We start from the raw sequence: 24,764 nt of genomic DNA, 5'->3' as shown, positions 1-24,764 counted from the left end.
AAGTGAGAATTAAAGTGTACAGAGAGTTTATTTTACTGAAGCATTTATAGGGGTTAAAGGAACACGGGCTGCCTTGACTCATATTTCACTTTAAAAGACAGAGAAAACATAAAATTACATTGTCATACAGTACATGTCACCTTCACCACCTCGTTGCCTCTCTTTTATCTATAGACAGATTTCTGTGGGTTTAGGTACTGAAAGACACTCAAAGAGGGAGAGCAATTATTTCCCACCCGGTGGTAGAAAGATTAAAACATCCAGACATAAAACAGGCTTTGTGTGCAAGGTGTGATGAAGGGTGTGTTTCTTCTCTTAATAAAACCATCCCTGTCTGTGATCTCCGTGGCACGTTCTGTTGTCAGCTAGCTATCTCCAGAGGATACTGCCTCCCGTGGTGCTCTGATAACACATATTTAGGCTTTTAATGCCCTCCAAAAAGGCCTGTGTTCAGCAGGGGCATTTTAAGCTGTAGTGCATATTAGCTAATTAGGGTGCAGGGGCTCTTTGTAAGGATGTTTGGCATGCTGCTTCAAATGAGAGCAGTTGAGGCTTATTAAATTGTGCTGAACAGCTCTCGTAACTCTATGCCCTGATTTTACTTTCTGTAAATTTAGTCAAATGTCACACAGTAGCAATACAGTTTTCGCAAATGTTACCAAAAGAGCACTAGTTAGTGTATTGAGAGCCAGATAACCAAGGAGGGATTATATTTTGACGTGCATTATATGAGGCAGATGTCACTGTAAATGGAACTAGATTGACATTTCTTATAATGATAGTAGAACTGTGACACAGCATGCTCTCCAGGATACATAGCTTTATTATGACCATGTCAGAGTGGTGACCACACCCAAGTCTCATTTAAAGGGCTGTTAGAACAGAGGAAGTAAGGCTGGAAAGTCAACCATGTAACACTTGTGACCAATTAGTGTACAGAGCACAAGAGTAAGGGCCAGCATCCCAGCTGGCTGCTGCTAAATAGACAGGCTGTCATCAGGCATGACTCTGAGACACTCAATGAATTCTCACTAGTCCATATAGTCTGACCACACACACACACACACACACACACATATATACTAACATATGTCTGAGCTGGCAGTCTCAGCACAGCTTCCTAACATCCCAACTCAATGGGAGCAGAGGATCTATTCCACTAGATACTCCAAACAAGCTTCTTGATTATTTCTTGTGTATTTATGTGTGTGTGAGAGTGAGAGGGGGGTTGTATGTGGCTCTTTGTACATATTTGAGAGGGGTGGTCAAGCGTTCAGTCCTTGCTGACCATATGTCTATCCTGCAGGGAGATGAATGAATGGGGTGGGTGTACGAGGTTTGCAATCTGCCAGCTATTTAAGAGTGCCAATAATTTGTAAATAAGCCTTTCGGTCTCTGCTTAAATGGTTAAGTGTAGCCACACTGCTGGGACAACTCCAGTGGGACAGCAATGTAAGTTACTGATATCCAACACCAGCTTGACCTAACACCCACCCCCCACCCCCCAAATCTCCCTTCTTATGTCTATCCTGCAGGACTTGAACACAGTTTGAGAAGCTTTTTAGCGGAGTCGAGTCCGTCCGTGGCCTTGGTTCCGGTCCTGGACATGCCAGACTCCAAGATCCTCCACATGTCCTGCTGGCTCAGTTTATAGAAACGCATCCTAAGTCAACAGCTAGGCTCCGGCTAGCTACAAGCACTGGAATTCAGGGAGGCTTTTCTGGAGAAACAACAGTTAATGACGTACAGAAGGACGTAAGTGACTGTGGAAAGCTGCCCATGGATGTTGACTGTTTATCACAGTGGATTGTTAAATTCTAAAGCTGCATGTGTCCACAAGTTGTTTTATAGTGGGCACTTTTAAGGATGTTTATTCCACTTCAGAGAACAGAACTCTGACCAGTAATCCACTTTGTCCTCTTGTGGAGTTGAAGACTGCAGCAGCTGTTACTCTACCTCAGAGACAGGTCTAATGGAACTTATGCAACCTAAAGCTACATACCAGAGGACTAGAGACCATGGTCTACAAAGGGAGACACCAGCAGAGTCTCATTCCATGAGGCGATAAACTGTATCCCCTGATATCCCACTGTTTCTGGTGGAATTTCTGTTAGCTCGCTAGCTGACACCCCTCATAAAGGCCTACCACCTCCTTTGACACCATCTGTTCAGTTGTAAACCTTCAGATTTACTGTGTGACTGGTTTAGGGCTGTGTGTAATGTGTTTGGATGAGGTGAGTGTGTTTCTTTCTCATGCTCCGTGAAGCTCTAGGTGGGTTATTATTGTGTAATAGGCAATCAGCGCCAAGCACCTGAAAAGATTAAGCCTCTTTATGTTTTCTATTGATTCTAAGGCAGCCTGGTTAATAGAAGAAGGACGCTACCACACAAGGCTGCAGGGCAAGTGTCTGTCAGTGGACAGACACAGTGTGAGGATGTTGGCAGAAAATAACACTATTAACCATTGCTCCTGGAACATTTCTGTTCTCAAAGATCATGAACTGTATTGATAATCTGAGATGGAGTGCATCTTCGCTCCGGCTATTCTCGTCATGTGGAGTGGAGTGAGCTATCGATCTTCACCCACCACAATGTTGTTTTGATTGTTGTTATCAAAAATTGAACAATGGAGGCAGCCAATAGCCTGAAGAATTTGATTGAGGGGTGAAAAATACAAACAAGCAATTATTTATGAAAGCGAACAAGCCAATTCCTCATAAATATACTGTGTGTGTTAATGTTCTCCTGTTAAGTGTCAAAGGGCCTCACCAGAAGGAGATTCTGAATTGTTTATGGACTCCGCTGTCAAATGATTACCATGATCACATATATGAACAAAGAGTAGGGTGTTTATTTTTCACATTTCTTACATTTTTTTGAATGTCTGATTTTGAAACAGCCTGATCTGCTGTTACCTGATGAGACTGTGTTGAACAAACATGTTCAGAGGTCGTCCTTACTCTTCTACAAGGGTGAACCGTAATGGTTTTGTTCAAATTAACAGATATAAAATAAAAAATGTATATGCTTCAGCAGATAAAGTGTTGTTTCAATTTTGTATATATGAAAATAAACTTTTTTTTTAAAGAAAAATCCAAACCTGCACAGTTTTCTTTGTTGAGTTTTATATCCATCCGGCTGTTTCTTTTGATAAAGGAACAGCCAAACAACTTTTCAAGCAACGAGACTCAACTTGAGCTTTTCATACAAAGAGGAGCACAACCACTAGAATTCCCTGCCCGGCAACCACTTGTCCATCACATGCTCAGTATTATATTCTGTCTTTCAGCAGGCTTGTTTTCATACACACTGACAAAGCCACAAGTATATCTTCACGACCTCATCCTAACCAATGTGATGGCCTATGGCAGACATGTTTCTTTGTGTCCTCACCACTGTAATTCCTCACAAAATGAGTAAAGACAGGGTGACATTTATTTTTCTCATGTGTTTTGTCAAATGTACATTTTCTACCAAGCTGACCTGCAACCGCTCCACTCAAAGAAACAGGCTGCTGTGGCTAATATTGTCCTTTGTGCGCAGTGCATCAGCCCGGCGGCCCTTGTCATTGTGGCCTTGCACATGGACTTTAACTGTGTGTTTCTTCCTCCAGGCAAAGCCAGTTGATGTGTGTGACTCCCTTTCCCCATAGCAGTGGGCTACAGTAGGGGAGCCTGGCTCAGGAGCGGCCTCGCCACATGAGACGCCTCCTCACATTGTGGTTCGCTTGCCTCAGTAACTGTGGTTTTGTTTGTTTTCATGTTGGAATCCTTTTTGTTTCATAATGCATTGTTTTCTTCCCCTGACGGATTGTGAAAGCATGTATTTATGGTCACAGCACTGGCTTGATGAAACTTTCTCTCTTTGCTGAGCAGCAAGCCGCTTGCTGTTCTCTGGTGTTTGCTTCCCTCTTGTGGACGTTTGAAGTACTGCAGTTTAGATAAGCAAGAGCTTTCTGGCCATTTTGTCCAGTATTTATCATCATGTCTGCAGTGGAATTGTTGGTAAATAAACCAGAGCAAAGTTTATTTATAATTATTCAATAATTCTTTCATATTTTTATTTGATATTCCATATGTAAAAAAAACTGACAGATAAATACATTTTATTCCTAGACATTGCTGAATATCACATTTTCAATCTAAATTCAAATTAGAGGTTGTTGTTTTTTTTTTCCTCAATGCAGTTATTTGTGTTTTATGCTCTAACTTTGCCTCTGTGAACAAGTAGGAGAATTAATCAATTGTTGTTGCTCCTTGTCGATGATGCTCCATTTCACTTATATTTTAATACTGGGACTTCGTCATAGCAGCCGAAGTGCTGGTGTGACTAAACAGTAACAAGTGCTCCACTCCAGACTTAGATTTTCCCATCAGTCATGATAATAGGCCAGTATGTATAAAACCAGCATACCAGGGCCGTGGCATTGATGCACCTCAAGGCGATGCAGCTGTTAACGCTTTTAGATACTCCGTGTTAGACTAAAAGGCTGCAATGACTCGGTCTGATGTTATTTTCTGCTACATTTTCTGCTAAAGTATTTTTAATTATCACAGTTTTCCTGAAGCTTAGAGTGATTTATTTTATTTTTTTAATAATTCTGCTGTGAGACCAGAGGCCAGATAGAAGTGAAAGTTGAAAGCTGCTGCAGTACATGGGGCAGTTGGCAGTCCTGCAAAGTGTATCCTCCTCAAAGAAACAACAACCTGAACGAACTGATTGTAACAACAGTTGAAATACAATAGAAAGTATGTGAGTTATACAAGGAGAATGACGGCCGAATTTGAAAACCTTTGGTTATCTTGGCTAACTTGTCTATGTTTTTACTGTATGATCTATTTATTTATGAAGTAATTGTTTGATGACATACATTATATGGTTTTACGATTATTAGAAAGATTATTGTAGTAAAAGACTTGGACTTGTCCTTATTTTTAAGTTGGAGTGGTGTGAAGATAACCACTGGAACACTAAAATCCTCATGATTGTATTCTATGATTAGTGAAAGATAAATACTACCTGATGATAATGGTAAGGGCCTGATTATACAAGATTTTGGGGGGAAAAATCAATTCAAACTTCAATACACGATCCAAAGTTCTATATACGTTATGTTTAAATCATGTTGAAGAGAAACTACGGAGTCTTTGTCTATTAACTTTCCAGAAGTGTATTTAGCAACTTACAATGAGGACATCATTTGACTCTGCACCGCTCAGCTGGGATGCTAAATGCACTTCAGACAGTGATAAGTGTTGCAAACATAGTCCTAACATAACATAAACATAATTTATAAAGTACCGTGAGCCTCATATTAGCTGATACAAATATACACTATATTGCCAAAAGTATTTCCTCATCTGCCTTTACACGCATATGAACTTAAGTGACATCCCATTCTTAATCCATAGGATTTAATATGACGTAGGCCCACCCTTTGCAGCTATAATAGCTTGAACTCTTCTGGGCAAGCTTTCCACAAGCTTTAGGAGTGTGTTTATGGGATTTCAGGACTCTGTGCAGGTCAGTCAAGCTCTTCCACACCAAACTAGTTCACCCATGTCTTTATGGACCTTGCTTTGTGCACTGGTGCGTAGTCCTGTTGGAACAGGAAGGGGCCATCCCCAAACTGTTTCCACAAAGTTGAGAGCATGAAATTGTCCAAAATCTCTTGGTATGCTGAAGCATTCAGAGTCCCTTTCACTGGAACTAAGGGGCCAAGCCCAGTTCCTGAAAAACAACCCCACACCATAATCCCCCATTCACCAAACCTTACACTTGGCACAATGCTGTCAGATAAGTACCGTTCTCCTGGTAACCGCCAAACTCAGACTCGTCCATCAGATTGCCAGATGGAGAAACCTGATTCATCACTCCAGAGAACACGTCTCCACTGCTCTGGAGTCCAGTGGCGGCGTGCTTTACACCACTCCAATGTGTGGCTCAGATGCAGCTCGGCCATGGAAACCCATTCCATGAAGCTCTCTACACGCTGTTCTTGAGCTAATCTGAAGGCCACATGAAGTTTGGAGGTTGACTTGGCGACCTCTGCGCACCATGAGCCTCAGCATCCGCTGACCCCGCTCTGTCATTTAAGGTGGTCTACCACTTTGTGGCTGAGTCGCTGTCGTTCCCAATCTGAGTTGCTTCCATTTTGTTATAATACCACTGACAGTTGAATGTGGAACATTTAGTAGCGAGGAAATTTCACCACTGCACTTGTTGCGCAGGTGGCATCCTATCACAGTACCACGCTGGAATTCACTCCTGAAAGCGACCCATTCTATCACAAATGTTTGTAGAAGCAGTCTGCATGCCTACGTGCTTGAATTTGCACACCTGTGTCCATGGAAGTGATTGGAAAACCTAAATTGAATTATTTGGATGGGTGAGTGAATACTTTTTGCAACATAGTGTATGTGTTCTATGTTGCTATTGGCTGACATTAATATTGGCTGGACTCTTTTAGTTTACTGTGTAATTATCACGACCAAAAAATGAGTGATACAATATCATTGTGATATCTACAAAAAATAAATTACCCCAAGTGTGTGCCTGCAGGTGGTCGAACTGCAATAGTTAACATTATGAGCATGTATGACACATATAGCTAAGCAAAGTTACGGCGTGATCGTGCTTAACTTTTCTGTGACAGGCTGTGGGTTAGGGTTAGGATTTTGCCTCTTTTAGAAAAACAAACTCTCATTTGTTTATTTATATTAGCTAACTATGATATTAATCTGTGAGTTGTTTACTGGATATAATCATATTAACCCTATATTTGGCATAGCCTCCATTTCAGCCATCTGAAAAAGAAAAAAAAAAAGGTTTGATGTCAGCTGTCCTCACTCCTGTAAGTCTGCCACGAATAGGAACAGATGGTTTTCCACCGTATATTGTGAGAGATGCGCTCTTGTCTTGCCAGGGCGACATCAAAGCATAATCATCAATGACAAAGCTCACAAGCTACACCCATTTTTAAAAATACTGAAGTAAACAAATGAAGTTGAGAATCTAAAAATGCATCAGCGTCCTATATGTTCAAAAAAATCTTTTCCATCTCCATAAACTTCAGCGACATCATATATTTTGTACCAGTAAGAAGCCTGTCATCTGTAAAATATAAAGGAAAGCCTTTACATTGTGTGTTGTTTGAAAAATCATACCAACACAAAGTCCACAGTGCAATGCCTCCCAAACACAGCCTTTTATGTTCAGTGTAAAGCACTTTGAATAACCTGGTTGTTGAATTGTGTGCTGTAAGTACATTTGCCTTGCCTTTCCTTACAGGATACCGTTTTAACTAACCAACAACCAAAGTGTAATAAACAAGCTGCAGAGATTAACCCCGATGGCAACTGTGACTTCAATATAACATCATGTAGTGTCTTCTTTTGAGGGCTCCAAGAGGAAAAGGTTAACTGTAACCAACACTTTGGCTCCAGCTTCTTCTGAGATAGATATGCAGACAAAAATATGCCTTATCAAAATGTATTGACCTAGAGAAGTATCTCAAATATGGGGCGAGTGCCTCAGGATGGGATTAACCTGTTTGTTTGGATGAACTCATTATCAACAAAAGCAATATGTGAGGGGCAGCGTAAGGGCAAGACTAAGATTGTTAGGGTCACAAGAATTGTTTTCCTATAATAGCCAAATATTTTTAAAACACCATTGTCGCAAATTATCAAAAACCCTCTGTTCACCATCCAGTTTATGGCATTTTCTCATTCATACAGGACAGAAAGGTACCCTTGCCAGTGTGTGATCTGCAGCAGGTCGTTTCAGATGAAAGTTAATTTAAGCTGACATCTCTATCTTCATTAAAGCCCAATACAGATAGAAGGTCACATTCGATAAAAGACACATCTGGTAATGCAAACCACATTGCCGAGAACATCACTGCTAAAGGAGAAATGGGAGTGGCTCTCTTCATCTTTTGAAGTCAGGCAAAGTTACTTCAGCAGAACAGCAGGGGGAGACTTGTTATGTCTCCAGCAAGCAGCAGAGAGCAGCAATGTGCTCATTTTTTTCCCTTTAAGAATGAAAACTTCAGACACATAATGACTGATATGGAACAAAAAAAAACCTTTGGCTGTATCATTTATGAAAAGAGCTCTAAACCTGACCCTGTCAGCTAGAAGACACTAGATGTGTCAAACTTGAAGAGATATACTGCAAGAGACCTGCAGCTCTAATTGTTGCAAAAGAGGGCTCTACAAAATGTTAACTTCGTAGTGAATACGGTGGTGAAAACATATGCACACATGTTGTTTTCCATAAACAGATAATACATTATTGTTTTGTTTTACTTCACTTATATAATGTGTCAATATATTGTCATATTTTTTTCCAACCTCTGGTGTCCTAAAAAAAAGACAACCAAACATTTCATTGTCCATGCTAAACTCACGCTTATTCATAACCTAAAAAGCGGAACGGAAGATACACTGGGACACTGGGACGGTTATAGTGACGTACCAATTCAGGAAGTTGGTCGTGTTCAGCGCGTTTTAGTTGTGTACATGCTTTAGCAATCGCCCATCGACAGTCACACTAATGCTGAATGAATAGTAAAGGTTAGTGGTGTTATTTTGGCGTTTATTAGCACGACATTATGCCATAGTGATAACAGTAATGTCACCATCCAAAATAATTTCATACAGCCGTATCTTAGTGATGCTAATTAGCTTAGCCAATCGCCCCACTGAAAGCTATCGGTTAATGTTATGCTATCACTGTGAACACATCGCAGTATTAAAGAGTTTCTGACTTCACACACTACCACTCCGTTTGCTTGTTTGCTTATTTGTTTTTGTGTTGTTTTGCAAATCTACTTAATTTAAATCAGGCTTTTTCACAGTTTTCTGTGGTTTTGTATCTTACTTCAGTAGCGCAGTTCAGATGTGTTTGTTTAGATGAACTGCTACAACATATTTCCATCGACAGATAATTTTTTGTTGTTGTGTTTTTGTTGCTCTCACAGTTTGAGATGGCCACCACGGAGAAAGAAACCTCAGCCAAAAAGGCTGCAGCGCCTTCGGTATCACAGATAAACGCAGAATATGTCACGCAGGTATATCTTAGCACTTCATATGTTTTGAATATTATGCTTTTGTTTGGATTGAGGGGCAGTAACAAATGGAACGAGTGTATTCCTTAGATTAATGATCAGTCTTAATGGGAGTCAGTCCAAACTAGACTTTTCTTTGCACCTCAAGATGGTTCCTTGTTTGGTATATCATTAGTACTCATTAAGAGATTGGAACCAGAAACATACTAATGTTACTGTCTTGTATTGTATCTAGATTTTACATCCATATTGTGAGCTTCAACCATTTGTATTGTTCACACATTTGTATTGTGTATTTATCCCACCCAGAAATGATTTTATAACTGTCAGGGTTCCGATATGTGCGCCCCCCCCCCCCCCCCCCCCATGTTAAACTCATTCCTACGCCCTTGATTGTAAACATCGATTCTATTTTTTGTGTTCACATTGACATATACTTTTGTTCTTCCTTTTTTCAGTTGGCTAATAGATATTGGGCTCCTCATGCAAAGAATAAGCTGCCTTTTGACCCGAAGGTAAGGTTACACGTGGCTGTGTCTTGGAGATGTCAATGTTTGGTTTTGTAGATGGAAAATATACAATACACATTGGTATTCTACAGTCAGAAACCACTTGCATAATAGTGTGTGGGTTCAGCTAATTCCATCAAATCTTAAAAGCTCCTCAGGGCACCTTTTATGTTTTTCTTTCTTGTCTTGAAGCAGCTCTTTTGCGTCCTGTGGATTATTGTGGGTGCTCTTTGTTTCTGACTTTTTTCAATGCATGCTTGATTAGATTGGGATCTGGAGAGTTTGGGCTTGATGAAACAACAGTCATTGCACTCTGCATTATAAAGAGACGCCATCTTTGTTTTTCTTTCTTCCCCTCCCCTATTTAACATTGCCTCAATGTCTGATCATTATTATTATTTGCCATTTCTTCAGGTCATGGAAGATATCTATGAAAAAGAGATTCTCATGTCTAAGTAAGTGACTATATAGCCTCTTTCATTTATCTGGCGTTTCAAACCAGATTAACACATCCTATCATTGATAACCTTTTTCTATCATCTTCTTTATGGATCTTTATTTTTAGATTCGCCATCAGAAAAATTATGTTGCTGGAATTCAGGTGAGATATTTCTTCTTATTAGTAAGCAGCCACAAAGAAAGGAGGAAAAACAAGACTGTCAGCACCATTTGTGGAAATGAGATTCATCTGATACTTTCCTCTCTTTCAGTCAATACCTTGAAAACTATCTTTGGGTGAACTACACGCCCGAGGTGTCCAGCAAAGCCTATCTCATGTCCATATGTTGCATCGTCAATGAGAAGTTCAGAGAGAATGTTCCAGCTTGGGAGGTAAAAAAAAAAGAAAAATCTCCATTAAATCATCTTAAGTTCTTCAAAAATCGCTTTCACAGCTGTTACAGCTGTCAATCAAGGGGGATCGCCTCATGCAACATATTCAACTTTGCTGTTTAACAGGTGTTTAAGAAGGAGCCCAGCCATTTCCCATTCTTCTTCAAATGTGTGATGGAAGCTGTGCTGGCGGGCGAGGAGACCGGCCTCACCCTGAAGGAACAGACCGTGCTGCTGGTCTTCTTGGACCACTGCTTCAACAGTCTGGTGGGTGGCGCTGCAACAACATCCAGTGCCTCGACTAACCTTATTGGGGGAAGCGAGTGGGATTCTGCTTGTGACAGTAACCAGTTTATCTTTCGACAGGAGTCATTTGTTGAAACCGGGTACCGTGGGTTTATATTAGAAATTGCTTATCACGTCATCATGAAGGCGAAGAGCAGCTTTGTTGATGGAAAGTTTTAAGATTGTTTATCATGTCGTAAAATTCTGACTTCCTAGAATTTGCAGAGGTAGTTTCTTCCAATAAATGAATTATTTCATCGTAAGTGTGGCATATCAGTTGCACAAAATTTGAAATAACCTGGGTAAATAGCACGTTTGTCCACAATAAGCAACATGACCATACCTTGCAAAATATATACTTCAAGTGAAATTAGTGGCAATTACTTGAACTGCCCACTAGATGGCAATAGTGGACAATCAATCGAAGCCGAGGCGGCTCCTCTGTATCCCTTATAGCTGCATCAGACCGCTGGGAGATACTGCAGATGTCTCACTTTGAAATCTGCTGTGATAGCCTGCTGCCCTTTGATTTTTATCCCATAAAGGCCTGTAAATATTTTAGTTGCAGACTTTTATGAAGGACTGAGGTGCAATAAAAATCCATCATGCACAGTGGATTTTGACAACTCCCTCACCTACTCTGTCTCTCTTTCTCCTTCTCCATGCGCCTTCCTCCCAGGAGGTAGATTTGATCAGAGAACAGGTGCAGCAGCTCATATCTCTGCCGATGTGGATGTGCCTCCTCCCAGTAAGCTGTCAGCCTATTACCTTATTTAAGTTTCTGTGATGACACGGCTGTGTAGTCTCATAGATGAGAACTGTCTCCTTGGCATGACACTGATCCCTCATTAAAGACATGACTCCTGACTGATTTGCTGTTGTCGTGTTTGCAGTCCAGACTCCAGCACGAGCTGAAGAAAGTTCCAAAGCTGCAGAAGTTCTGGAATCTAATCAAGAAGAAATTTGATAAGATGGATGCTGACGCAGTCGCACAGTAATGTCGTTTTCTTTGCTGTTATGTTCAGAAGAGCTGTACAGACTTAGAATTTCTGATTTGTGTTCCACGAGTCTCGGGGCTGGTTTATACTTACTCTCCTCGTCTCTTTTCCAGGGCAACCAAGGAGAGGACCTTCCTTTCAGCTCTTATTAAAAAGTTTCTTGGAGTTCTCACGTCAATTCCACCAACAGGTAATGAAGCAAAAAAAAGAAAAAAAGCTTTTATTTCCCGTAGGAAGTACTGCTGGAATTCTTTTGGCAAGAGTAATAACCATGAGATCTTGTATTTACATCAGGGAACAAAGAAATCTTTAGAGTTGATCACTGCCTTCAAATAATAATAATAATCCTGAGACTTGAATCCCAAATGAGGTTTTTATATGTGCTCTCTCCATCTTTCCTTATAGGATTGTCATATTTAGCTTTTTTCTTTTCAGAGCCTTTCTTCAGATGTTGCCCATATTTGAATGCAGTTATTTCTTTTTGAACACAGTTTCAGTTGTACTGCCCTCGACTTTATTTCCTGGCCATACAGCTGTTGAAGGAGCACGCGGTCCAGCTGCCATACAGCCACAGGCACTGACCACTGTGCTGTAATGCAGGCCGACACACAGGCCCCCCACCTGAATGCTAAAAACAGAACGTGTGTTTAGATAGAATTCAAACCTGACAGAGCAGATTACAGTCTGAAACCCAGCAGGATCTGCATCACTCTAATGTTTGCTGCATGCCTCAACTTTTAAGCGCGCACACACTCGCATACACAAGCACGCCTAATGAGGGGTGAGGTCCCAGCATGCTGCTGGGCTGGCCATACATAGGGGAGACTCAAACACTCAGCAGGGCTCGTTGTTCGTGTCCATATGTGTTTCTCTCACATCCTTGGTGAAAACTACACGTCCTCCTCTGCACTGTGAAATCCACTTTGACAACACGCGTTGTTTTGATCTTGGTTAAAGTTGTAACTTGCATCTTCCTCAGGGCCTGTATCCATGGACAAAGTGCATTACTGCGAGAGATTCATTGAGCTCATGATCGATTTGGAGGTAAGACACAGCCTCCTGCGCCGTAGCCTCATTCACTAAACCTTACTTGAACTCTTTCTCTCTTATGACTGGAATTGTCTTCATTTAAAATTCACAGTGAAACATGATGGGCTCATATCCACCGTAATGATGTGCAGTATTTTCTTTTTTTTTGCTGAGAAAAGAAGAGCTCATTTGCCTTTTGTCTTTCACATTTATAGCTGGCTCAGGTCAACAGACAGTGACTGAATGTCCAATCCCGGCTCCTCTCTGCATGCTTCTGTCATTGCTGTCTGCAAAGCTATGCATAGGTCTGGTGACTTTTAAAAATGGGGTGCAAGATTTAAGATTCCTTGGCTGTGTTTCACTTTCTGAAAAGGCTGCATAGAACTGAGATAGTTCTAGATACCTGCCTCCATTGGAGCAGCAAAACTCGTTTTGTTTTTTTGTAGATGAAGCAGTGACGTTTGCTCGTTCACAGTGAAAGTATGAGAAGGATCTTGTAAACATTATTAGAAGCATTTATGAAGTATCAACACCCCCGTTGGCCTAAAAATGATGAAAACGGAACCGGGCACAGTGTGTCAGAGAATCAAACTCGCCAATGGGATTGGTGTGAAGATGCGTTGTCACATTAGATTGTTATTCCTGCTGCCTGGGCAGATCTTCTGTTAGTAGCGAGGAAGCTTAATAGATTTCATCTGGCGGTCTGCTGACAGGCCGGCCTTGCTTGCTGTTCCTGGCAACGGCTTGTAGCCGGCCAGCTGACTGTCTCCAGAGACATCTCCTGTCCCTCAGCACTATCCTTTTACAAAGCCTCAGTTGCCTGAAATCCATACTTCCCCTTTCTGATGATGACCTGAAAATGAATGCAGGGGAATAAAGATGCCCGTTGTCATGGCTGTTATGCTGGCTCTTAGGAATGTGTTGCGATCAAAGATGGCTGTTGGATATCAAGGTTCTCGCAGTGTTTGAGTGTCCCTCTCCGCTCCTGCCGTCTCAGAAGAACAGTTTTAGATAAATGAGATGGTTGCGTTTCATTTCGTTTCAGAAATGCATTTAATTTTCTATTCTATTTCTAAGTAGCTGAGCCATTTTCTCTTTCATGTCAGCTTCCTTCTTTTTGCCTCTGTCACATGTGACAAAAAAACCATGGGAAGGTAAAGAAGCTGGTGGTTGTTCAGTCAGCTTTTCTCTTTTGCCCGTCAGATCATGTTTATGCATTTAGCAGACGCTTTTATCCAAAGCGACTTACAGGGAGGCAGATAGGGTAACAGGGTCTTGCCTAAGGACCCCTACTGGAGACAGTACCTTTCATGCAGGGGATTTGAACCCAGATCTCCCACATGAAAGGTGGCAATCATACCACTACACTATCCAGCCCCCAATCTGGGGGCATACGATACCTGAGACACTTTTCCTTTGTCCCGAGTCATTTCCAGTTCTGTTTTCTGAAATGTTAAACACGGTGTCCCATGTGTCTAGGCCCTGCTGCCCACCAGGCGCTGGTTCAACACGTTGATGGACGACGCTCATTTGGTGGTCAACTGCCACCTTTCTGGCCTCACCAAACGAGAGCTGGAGGGACACCTTTTCCGCCAGGTACAGCAGCATTCTCGCATGCAGAATCCAGAGAGTTTTTTTTGTTCATTAGCTTTGATTTTCGTGTTTGGAACCTAACCCGAGTTGTTTTCTAATCTTCGTAGCTGCTTGACATGCTGAAGTTCTACGCTGGCTTTGAGATCAACGACCAGACAGGAAATGCCCTCACGCAGAAAGAGATGACCACTTTGCACTATGACAGAATCACCTCACTGCAGGTCAGTAAGAAGCAAAAAGAGGGACGGATACTTCATAGATAGATACTTCTCCATTATTTTATTAGTCACTTCTCCTGGTGAGCTGGAGGATTTCTTACCTAATTCTGCCATTTTGGTGTTGATCTTGTCTGCCTTGCAGAGGGCAGCATTTGCTCATTTCCCGGAGTTACACGATTTTGCTTTGTCCAACGTGGCAGCCGTGGACACGCGGGATTCCCTGACTAAACTTTTTGGCCATCTCAGGTAAATAAAAAGGCAGCGACACAAACAATTCTCAGTTTTTACAGGACAAAGATGGAAGGATGTGGGTGATTTCTGCTGACCTTGCCAGCAGCAGAGTGTTGTTTTTCGTAAAGAGGGCTAATCCTGGCGCAGAAATGTCGTCTTAACTGTTGTTCCACTTGCGTCTTGGTGCTAGATGCTGAGGTTCTCCTCATCACACTAAAGCAGCTGAAACACTGGCACTCGTGTGCTTAACTTGCTGCTGTGTTGTAATCTAGCAGCGCTGCCATTAATGCCTGATTTCCTTGCTAAAAGGCAGCAAGTGAACCCTTGAATGGGCAGCTGGTACCAGCCACGCTTCATTAATTTAATCGATTTTCTGTGGCTTGAGAATAAACTCTTTGAACAGCTGTGTTTGTCAGATCATATTAGCTTGCCAAAGAGCCAAAAACCACCCTCATGTTGATGAACTGGCTCGTGTGTTTGCTATGCTTAATGAATGAAAGTGAAAAACACTGATTCACTGTTAATTTGTAAATCTTTGCAAAATTTATATTTGTTTTGGGGCGGTTTTTTTTTGTGTGTGTGTGGTGCATTAAAAATGCTTTCTTTGAGTCAGGCAGAGTCTAATGAGTAAAACTCAGCTGAATCAGGTAAAGTCTTAGCTGAACTATTTCATGTATCTGTAGAAGCTCTGCTCCTTCTCCCAGAATTAGGCTTTTGAATAAAGCGGGAAGTGCATTGTTCCCGGCTCCACAACTGTCACCACAGCAGCTCGCGGGTAACTCCGAAAAATGCCAATCAGATTTAACGAGGCATTTTTCATCCAAACGACTCGCACTAATGCCAGTTTATTCCAGCTGTGCTAAGCTCTCAGCTCCCACGCCGCTCTGAATTTATCCGCTAAGTCCCTCAAACACAAACGCAGCATTATTTTATAGCCTGCTTACACTTATACACAGCACTACTCTCACATATACACAGACACACTCTGACACTTGTCATGTAAAACATGGTAAGTGCATTTCAGGCCAAAAGTTGAGATAAAGACTTTGTCAAAGAGAGTTTTGTCAGTGAGTTTTCACCGAGGAACATGTCCATATTGCTGCTTAAACTAGTTTTGTGGGTTACATTTTCTCTCGGGTTGAATCACTTGAAAAGAAAGTCTATATTTCTGTCTTTTCTAATATTCTTAGCACCTATTCTGGATATATTAGGTGCTAAATCTATAACGAGTCTTTCCGGGTTGAAAACTGCCGGATGAAAAACGGTTGATGCAAATGGCAAAATTTCAAAACTCTTCCTCGTTTTATAGAAGAAAAAAAACATTGAACACTTTTTTTTTTCTGTTTTGAAAAGTGAGACTATGCGCATAAACTAGAATAGAAACCTCTGTTTTATGCTGTAAATATTTAACTAGCATAATGAATGATTCATTTCGTCTTCTCCTAAAGATAGCTGGTGCCGTGTCAGAATAACGCTGTGACCCCAAAGAAAGAAAACTTTAAGGTTTTTCTCTCGCATGTGAGCAAACCTCGTTAAAAGAAGCACACGCAATCCACATTTTCTGTTTTTGCAATGTTTTTAAAGGATTCCTTCAAATGGAAACGGAACTGAAATAATCCTTTTTGTCAGTTAAACGCCACATGTGCTTAATTAAGTGACAGTTTAGTGGCTCACACGAATTCAAACGGCACCAGGCCGTCTTCAGGCTATGGAGTAACTTACTGTGCACCAATTTTCCGCTGTGGCCCCATCCTTACCTCACCCTGCCACTGGCTGCCGCCCATGACCTGGTCCAGTCATCTCCTATACTCACAATGTTGTTATTTTGTTGCTAAGGAAAGGTATGTCCACATGACTCATGCCAGGTCATCCACCGAAGTACAACATAGGCAGAATGGCCACCCCACCGCTCACGTGTGGCTTCATAAGTAGCGGAGTGGATGCACGGACATGGTCACAGTTGGCCAGTGCCACGTGTGGCTGTCACAGCGTGTCCTTCGCTGCGCACCAGGCCGCGGCTGTGTCACAGTGTGTCAGCTTGATTAAAACAGGTCTGTATGCAGAGAGCCGCACCTCAGCTGTCCAAGACCGAGATGGGCTTTGATTTTCATAATCCTGCCTCATCAGTGCACCCTCGGCCCTTAACGCACACGCTGACTGAGCAGAAGCGCAGTGTCAGGCCAAACAGAGGAACTGCTTTCTGCCGCGGTGCTAATAAGCATAAAGAATTGAACGTGCATCCTCTCACACGCGCGCACAGTACTGTTGCCTCCCCCCCACCCCATCATCAGCTTGATCTACACAACTTTATTTGTCTGCGTTATTTCACTCATTACCAAGCTTTTTTCTCCATACTACGTTTGCTATTATCTGCTTATTGTCGTCCCCGCTCTGGATAAGAGTGCGAGCTAAATTTGTAATTTGCACATTTCCTTTTCTCGCCGACTAACCACTCGTTCATTTCTTGATTCTCTGCAGTCCAAACATGCTCCACCAGGTGGCCTCATATCTTTGTCTACTGCCAGAGCTTCCTGAAGGGCAAGACACCACCATTGAGAAGGAGGTTCTCCTTGAGTTGCTGGTAAGTGCAGCGCTGGCTTTTGGGATTTTGTCCATGTGAGGATTTGAGCTATGTGATAATTTATCTGTGTTGCTTTTTAATTTGGTCTTTTTTGTCTGTAAATTAAACATTAAATCACTTTGCCGTGGTATTTTTAATGCCCCAGACCTTTGACTTGATGAAGCAATACATCATGTATTTAGTGGCTTTCATATATATATATATATATATATATATATATATATATAGCCATATTTTTGAGAACATTAACTGATCTCTCAGCACTCTGACGTAATAGGTTTTGTATTTCACTTTTTAGGGTAATTAATTTAAGCCTGTGACCTTAGCATACACATACATATGCACGTCCCCTCTTGACCACCTTTCCCCCTTGATTTTGCCTTTTTTTTAATCAAATTGTTGCTTTATGCAGGATGTCTCTGTTACGGTGGGTAAATTGCAGCCAAGAACAAGGAAAAGAGATTTTTTGACAGACAACATCATTGTAATGGTAGGGTAGATTGAAGCCAGTTGGTGTTTTTTCTGCATACTAAATTAAATATTAGTATACAGAATATATATACAGAAATTTCCAAAAAGTTGGGAATTTGTTGCTGTAGTGAAGGAGGTTGAGCAGAAAGACAGTACTGTGGTTACAAATGAAGGATTCAACCCTAAACTGCATGTGGAAAATAAGATTAGCCAGACGTCTCACCCTCGGTCTAATAATCAGTTCCCTAATTGATCAGTCTCCTCTCACATTGTTCTTAAAAGCTCAAGCAAAGGTCACCACAGGCCCGCAGAACCATGATGTAACCAGCAAGAAGTCTTACGTTTGAAGTGGAGGCTTTGCATAGAAATAAGATTATTTTTAAGTCGAACTTGAAACAGAAACTGATTGTAGGTCAGTTTTGTACACGAGGATTTAGCAGCGAATGTAACTGCTTCACCTTGTGAATAATTCATGTGATCCGTGTTTTTTTTGTTTTGTTTTTTTTTTTTTGCTGTAGAATGCAAACCCTGGCAAAAATTCTGGAGCCTTCACATTTTGAGGAAATTCATTCAGCCTTTTTTTTTGTGTAAATAAATAAGCAAAACACAGATGTGACATGAATCAATTTCTTGAATCCAGAAAACTTCCAAAATGGAAGATTTCTGGATTTTTTCTGTCTACATTTTGGAAGACACAACCGGCTGGGAACAACAAACCTCTTCGGACGCACTCTGAACTCCCTAAAAGGACTTTTATAATCATTCCATTGTTTCATCCAGCATCTCTCTTGTTGGGGCCGTTTCCTGCCAATCAGCCAATTACAATCACTCTGTTTTAACTGCGGATTTAAACTCGTGTAGGTATTTGTTTCAGAAATGCAATTTACGGGGTGACTCCATTTTTTTTTTTCCCCTCTAAATTTTTCCCCACCATGCAATGTTTCCACAACTAAAATACTTTAGTATGTAAAGAATAATGCAAAAACGGGGATTCTCATACTGGAATCATGGATTCCTTCATACCGCCCATGTTGGCCAAGCTGTTTGTCTTCATGAAATATGCACAGAAAGGTTGAATACGTTAAGAAACTGTTATTTTGCCTTGTGCATTTCTGTTAAAAAAACAAAAGTAAATCATTTCCTGTCATGACTGGACAGACGTACCGACATCCCATCGCTATACTTGATATAATGCGGTTGCTTTTGACTTAACATGCGAGCACATCCTGTAACAATCGCTCCTCATTCTGCCAGAGCACATTGTAAACAGTTCTCTTTCATAGTGACCCCAAGGTTCACGTCTTAAGCCTTTAAAGTAGATTCCCCCCATCGTAACAGACTGGTTAGAGTGACCTAATTCTTTTTTTTTTTTCCTGGTTTGTCTTCAAGTAAGAGCGAAAATAAACATCCTGAACACTGAGCCAAGGGGACGGGGGTATTTTTTTCATTAACCCACTTTCTCTCTGTGCCTGTTCCTTGCATCACTCGTTCGTGCACAGGTGTCCCGTCACGAGCGCAGAATCTCTCAGATTGAGCAGCTGAACCAGATGCCCCTTTATCCAACAGAGAAGATAATCTGGGATGAAAACATTGTCCCAACTGAGTACTACTCAGGCGAAGGTACGCCGTGAATAAATGTGCGAGTCGTCATTGTGTTTGTCGCAGCAGAAAAGTAGGAACTTTTTCTAGAGCACACCTGTCAGTTTCACTGTATATTCAGTGCCTTTCGTGGGAAATCCTTTTTTAGTAGCATGTTTTGTTTGTGTTAGTGATATATAGGTTTTCGATTTGTATTTGTACTGACCGTGTCTGTTAATTTTTCTGTTTATTCTTCTTGTTAGGGTGCCTCGCCCTCCCAAAGCTCAACCTCCAGTTCCTGACCCTCCACGACTACCTGTTGAGGAACTTTAACCTCTTTCGTCTGGAGTCCACTTACGAGATCAGACAAGACATAGAGGATGTGGTTTGGAGAATGAAACCATGGTGAGAAGTCCTCAGGTTGTTGTTTTTTTTAGCATTGAAGTGATCCTGGTGCATAACACGGACTGATGAATTGTTCACTGAGAATTTTAGAAAAAGCAGAAGCATCGGTTCTCCTTTTTTCTGCTGAAGGTAGCTGGATAGCACCTCCATAATCTAGTTTTTATAAACGAGGACCATTTGGGTCAGCACATTTGGAAACCCATTTCTTTACATAATAAGTGCTCCCGTTCTGTCACGTTTAGTTGCGATTTGCTTGTTGACTCTGCAAAAGCAAACAAGAAAGCATCGGTGCTGTCCTGAAGCCAGCTGACTTCCGATCTTGACAGCAGCCCACAGCGCTTGTCGTGACTTTCTGTCGTGTCCGTCTCTGCACACAGGCAGTCGGAGTATGGTGGAGTGGTGTTTGGGGGCTGGGCCAGGATGGCTCAGACCATCACCTCCTTTTCCATAGTAGAGGTTGCCAAGCCCAACATTGGAGAGAGCTGGCCCGCTCGGGTGCGTGCTGACATCACCGTTAACCTCAATGTACAAGAACATATCAAGCACGAATGGGAAGGTAAAAGTCAGCTGTGATGCATTATCCAACTTCATAAATCTTGCCTGCATCTTTACTTATCGTATTAACAGTTGTACCATTATGCAGTTCTTAACCTCCATAAAGTCTTCCCCATCACTGTATTCTATCCCATCAGACCACGACCCCTGACCTTTGCCTGCCTTTGCCTGTCTTTTTGAAGACATGCTATTTCTGTACAGGCTCTATCACCGACCCTCTGAGTCTCATTTCTGTATCTGTGATATCGATAAGGGGAGATAACAGGAGTTTGACAGCTTTTGAGTTGCTGGGAATTTAGAAAACACGTTCTCATAGTCTCAGACTCGCTGTCTGCTAAAGCTTTGTGTGAATAACACACAAGCTTTTAACCCAGTTAATGTATTATAATGTGCTAATTGAATAATGTAAAAGAAAACATAAATGTTGAGTGTGAATGGATCAAAGTAAGGGATCCGTGTATTTAAAAAGAATTCCCTCCATACAATTATTTTCCCTGTTTCCAGCCTCTTGTGTGTGTCTCTAAAATATACTTGAGACTGTAATTCAGTATTATTTCCTTGTACATGTTTCAATCCCCCATTTTTTTGTCTCCCGCTCTCGTCTCCTTTTCCCACCTCGCTCTATTCTCGCGTCTCTCACACTCCAACCCTTCTCTCCGTCCTCTCGTCCTCCAGGTCTGCGGAAGCATGACGTTTGCTTTTTGATCACAGTGCGCCCCATGCTGCTTTACGGCACACGCTTTGACAGGCGCCAGTCCTTTGTAGATCAGACCGGCCTGGTGTATGTGAGAGGCTGCGAGGTGCAGGGCATGCTGGATGACAAAGGGCGCGTCATTGAGGAAGGTATACTTGTATTTCCCTCCACCTGCGTGATGAACACACACACACACACACACACACACACTAGTAACACGGGACATCCACCCTGGATCAGACCGATGCTCAATCTTTCCAACCAGCAAATCCTCAGAGGGGGTCAGATTGGTGTTTTCATGGTGGCTGCCTGTTCACTCATGAACTTGAGATCAACATAAACTCCTGCCCTGTCCTTTATTTATTAGATTTAAATGATGACTTACATTGTCTTTATTTGCACTAAGTTGTTTCATTAACAGTGGAAGTGCTTGCCCTGCAGAATGCAGTTTTATGAGCTCCACAATTTCCCTCTGAAATCAAGATAAAATTTAGATTTTTTTTTTGTACTTTTAGTTTTAGATTAACGGCAACAGTTCAGGTGACTTCTACAGTTTTGCTTGAAATCCAATTAATGTGCGTCCTACCACTTGGAGGTGATCTTATACGATTTACCTTTTTTTTTTGTGAATTGCTCTCTTGTGCTAGAACTGATCGCAGCAAAGCAAGTAATCAGGTAGGGTCGGTGTCGTCTGCTGACAGGTGAAAATGTGGGTGGTACCAGAGTAGCAGAGTCATAGATTCCCATTTACTGAATCAGAAATAAAGATTTAGAGTCATATCCCCAAGCCGTTTAAAGCCCAGAGAGGATTTTCATGGCAAAAATGTAAAATGAGAAATGCGGAGGAGTTTTTAGGGGATTAACAAGTGCTGTAGTAGCACTTTAAGAGAAATGCTTTTAGCAGAATAATTCCAATGAGCTTAAATACTTCTGATCGTGCAATGATGTATGAACTGTGACAGGCCTTAAAGAGTCTGGTGTGTGTGTCCACACAGGATGAATATCCTTAGATCATGCTCAAATTTCTAATCTTCCCTGAAAAGTAAGATATGTTCATACTACAACATCGTCTCTCTTTACCTTGTCACGCTCTCACTCGCAGCCCAAAGCAATTGCTCTGAGTGGTAGGTTCACCTAAGTTAGCCTGCAAGTATTGTGTCTTCCATCTGGACATGTGTCCATGTGCTAAAGCACTCTTTTCCCTATCTGGTCTCATCTGCTTAGATTAAATATGTAGAGGGAGCTTTTTGAATAGACAGTATACCAGGGAACATGCTCTGCTAGTGTCAGCTTGGTTAAACTTTTAGATCTCCAACAGGGATAAGTGGTACTTAAGTTAACTGTGTGGTGGAGTAAGGTCACATGGTATTTGGTGTAAGTACGACTGAGATGTGTATTTTCAGAACATGGAAAAATTACAGTCATACCCATATGAAAAACTATTCAGCTCAAATGCAGAGTAATTGTCTTAGATAGGATTTGATAGATGTGCACATTTTTGTGTCTGATATGAACAACAAATCTCCCTTTTTAAGCATTGATTTCACATCACATCACTTTTGAATAATGGCACATAGTAGAACTAACTGCCTGCACACCTTGGCCCGGCTGTCCACATTGCTATCGCATTGCATTGAGCTCTGACTACACTCGTTTCATTGAGGGGGGGGGGGGTCGATGATCCCCACACAACCACATAACTGTGCTCATGAGCACACACACGACAGGGGCGGGCAAGATTAGCCACATTTTCCTGCTCTTTCCCTGCAGCTACGCACAGAATTTGTTTATATGTCTGTTAAAGCTGCACTTTGTGCACCACATAGGGTCCCTGTGGGAATAGGCCTCAAGCCTGTGGTCGGTCAGTCAAGCATCAACATGCAATCTCTGTTCACGAGGAGCCATCTCTTTACAGAGGAAAACAAGTTTTTATTAATGCACATCTGGGCTTTACATCTGAGAATAACCTTATGTGGATTCACTTCACTGTCCTAATCTGCATTTAGTTCTATTTTGAGATTGTAACACTTTGTGGCAGCATTTTGAAATAGTCCATGAGGAATAATGACAAATGACTTCTGTATTTACGGCTGCAGGTTATGTGATAAACACATTTCCCCCCTCTCTTTGTGGTCTAGGACCTGAACCGAAGCCTAAGCTACGAGGCGACGCCAGAACGTTCCGCGTGTGGCTCGACCCAAACCAGTATCAGCAGGACATGACCAGCAGCATTCAGAGTAGCACTGAAGACCCATATGAGACTTTCAACATCATCATGAGGCGCAAACCCAAGGAGAACAATTTCAAGGTTTGGACTAGCCATTAGGGCTGATTTTGTATTTGAGTGCTTGAACTTGAGATGTTAAGTTCTGGTCCTCCCAGCACCAGTCTAAATGATGCATACTGTCCTTTTGTTTCCATCCATCCATCCCCCACGTGAGTAGATAGAAAGATAAACTATCTCTTAAAGAGGGTTTTCTGTTTTCTAATGCACTCATCCCATTAGATCCCCTCCTTTTGTTTTTTTTTTTTATTTTGTTTTTGCCCTTCATCTGATATCCGTAACAACTTTTCCTTTCCGTTTCAGGCGGTGCTGGAGACTATCAGGCACCTGATGAACACGGAGTGCGTTGTCCCAGATTGGCTTCATGACATTATCCTCGGCTATGGTGACCCAGGCAGTGCCCACTATTCCAAGATGCCAAATCAAATCTCCTCTTTGGACTTCAATGACACCTTTCTGTCGCTGGACCACTTGCGGTCATGTTTCCCTGGCAACACCATAAAGGTCATGGAAGAGAACCGTGAGCTGCAAGTCCCTCCTTTCAGGTGAACATTTTTTGTTTTTTAACGTTTTTGTTAGGGGCTGCTGTGCATTTATTTTTATTTTTTATCAAAATAAACCCTGTTTTTTGTTTTTTCCCCTTGGATTTATTAGAATCACTTTTCCCATCTCAAACAAACCTGAAAAAGGGAAGAAGAGAAAGGCTGGTGAAGAAATGGAAGACAAAGAGGCAGACAAGACCTTGCTTGTTGAGCCCTATGTCACCCCCAACCGTGGACCGTATCCCTACAACCAGCCCAAACGGTAAGAGGTCAAGACTCGAGCCTTTTTCCTCACATCATAATGAGAGCATTTATACTACAGGTTTTATCAAAACCTTAAGTTAAGAGTTGCCTAGTTCTATCTGAACTATCTGAGGCGAGACAAGTATAATCTCATTCTGTGGGAAGCATTGTCCAGTATTAAGCATCCCTTAAAGAAACCATCGGAAACAATTTGTCTTGCAAATTTTAAACATCTGCCATGGAAATGTCTTTCAGGAATACAATTCAGTTCACGCCGACTCAAATCGAAGCCATTCGAGCCGGGATGCAGCCTGGACTAACCATGGTAAGGATGCTATGATTCCAGTACCAGCTGCTCACGCAGGTTTAAGCATTAGATTGAAGGTGATGTGAAAATAAGGACAAGTCTTGGATATGGATGTCACCAATGTAGTGTTTAGTCATTTGCAACAAAATAGTCAAACAAAATACATAGAAAAAGACAAAGCAGTTGAGCTCCAGATGCATAATCCCTGCCTGCGATGTTTTTTTTTAAATCAGCCGTGTCTCTTACTGTTTTGACAGAGGTGCTGTTCACATGTGGTGATTGGAAGCTAGCATCAGGATCTGGGTTATTTATTGTGCAGCCAGATGGGTTAAATATG

General features: G+C 41.7%; 2 protein-coding genes across 3 annotated transcripts in view; both read left to right on the top strand.

Moving 5' to 3' along the window:
* dph6 (diphthamine biosynthesis 6) overlaps nt 1-3,038 on the top strand; it is a 54,168-nt gene extending 51,130 nt beyond the window's left edge. For both annotated transcript variants that reach the window (XM_072365451.1, XM_072365450.1), the window contains exon 15: nt 1,536-3,038. In XM_072365451.1, the coding sequence (XP_072221552.1) occupies nt 1,536-1,654 (119 nt within the window). In that variant the 3' untranslated portion in view covers nt 1,655-3,038. The remainder of the gene's footprint in view (nt 1-1,535) is intronic.
* Nucleotides 3,039-8,483: 5,445 nt separating this feature from the next.
* The window catches only part of aqr (aquarius intron-binding spliceosomal factor), a 41,803-nt gene continuing 25,522 nt past the window's right edge, over nt 8,484-24,764 (top strand). The window contains exons 1-23 of the mRNA XM_072364945.1: nt 8,484-8,579; nt 8,987-9,076; nt 9,532-9,588; nt 9,997-10,037; nt 10,148-10,183; nt 10,293-10,413; nt 10,540-10,680; nt 11,378-11,446; nt 11,592-11,692; nt 11,810-11,886; nt 12,676-12,740; nt 14,205-14,321; nt 14,426-14,539; nt 14,679-14,782; nt 17,246-17,348; nt 19,319-19,439; nt 19,661-19,802; nt 20,180-20,358; nt 21,033-21,200; nt 23,190-23,359; nt 23,639-23,880; nt 23,990-24,139; nt 24,376-24,445. Of these exons, the coding sequence (XP_072221046.1) occupies nt 8,993-9,076; nt 9,532-9,588; nt 9,997-10,037; nt 10,148-10,183; nt 10,293-10,413; nt 10,540-10,680; nt 11,378-11,446; nt 11,592-11,692; nt 11,810-11,886; nt 12,676-12,740; nt 14,205-14,321; nt 14,426-14,539; nt 14,679-14,782; nt 17,246-17,348; nt 19,319-19,439; nt 19,661-19,802; nt 20,180-20,358; nt 21,033-21,200; nt 23,190-23,359; nt 23,639-23,880; nt 23,990-24,139; nt 24,376-24,445 (2,472 nt within the window). The 5' untranslated portion in view covers nt 8,484-8,579; nt 8,987-8,992. The remainder of the gene's footprint in view (nt 8,580-8,986; nt 9,077-9,531; nt 9,589-9,996; nt 10,038-10,147; nt 10,184-10,292; nt 10,414-10,539; nt 10,681-11,377; nt 11,447-11,591; nt 11,693-11,809; nt 11,887-12,675; nt 12,741-14,204; nt 14,322-14,425; nt 14,540-14,678; nt 14,783-17,245; nt 17,349-19,318; nt 19,440-19,660; nt 19,803-20,179; nt 20,359-21,032; nt 21,201-23,189; nt 23,360-23,638; nt 23,881-23,989; nt 24,140-24,375; nt 24,446-24,764) is intronic.

The sequence above is a fragment of the Leuresthes tenuis genome, unplaced genomic scaffold, assembly GCF_036924035.1.
Source record: "Leuresthes tenuis unplaced genomic scaffold, fLeuTen1.0.hap1 SCAF_15, whole genome shotgun sequence".
Classification (NCBI taxonomy): Eukaryota; Metazoa; Chordata; class Actinopteri; order Atheriniformes; family Atherinopsidae; genus Leuresthes; species Leuresthes tenuis.
This window is presented reverse-complemented; position numbering and strand designations above follow the sequence as displayed.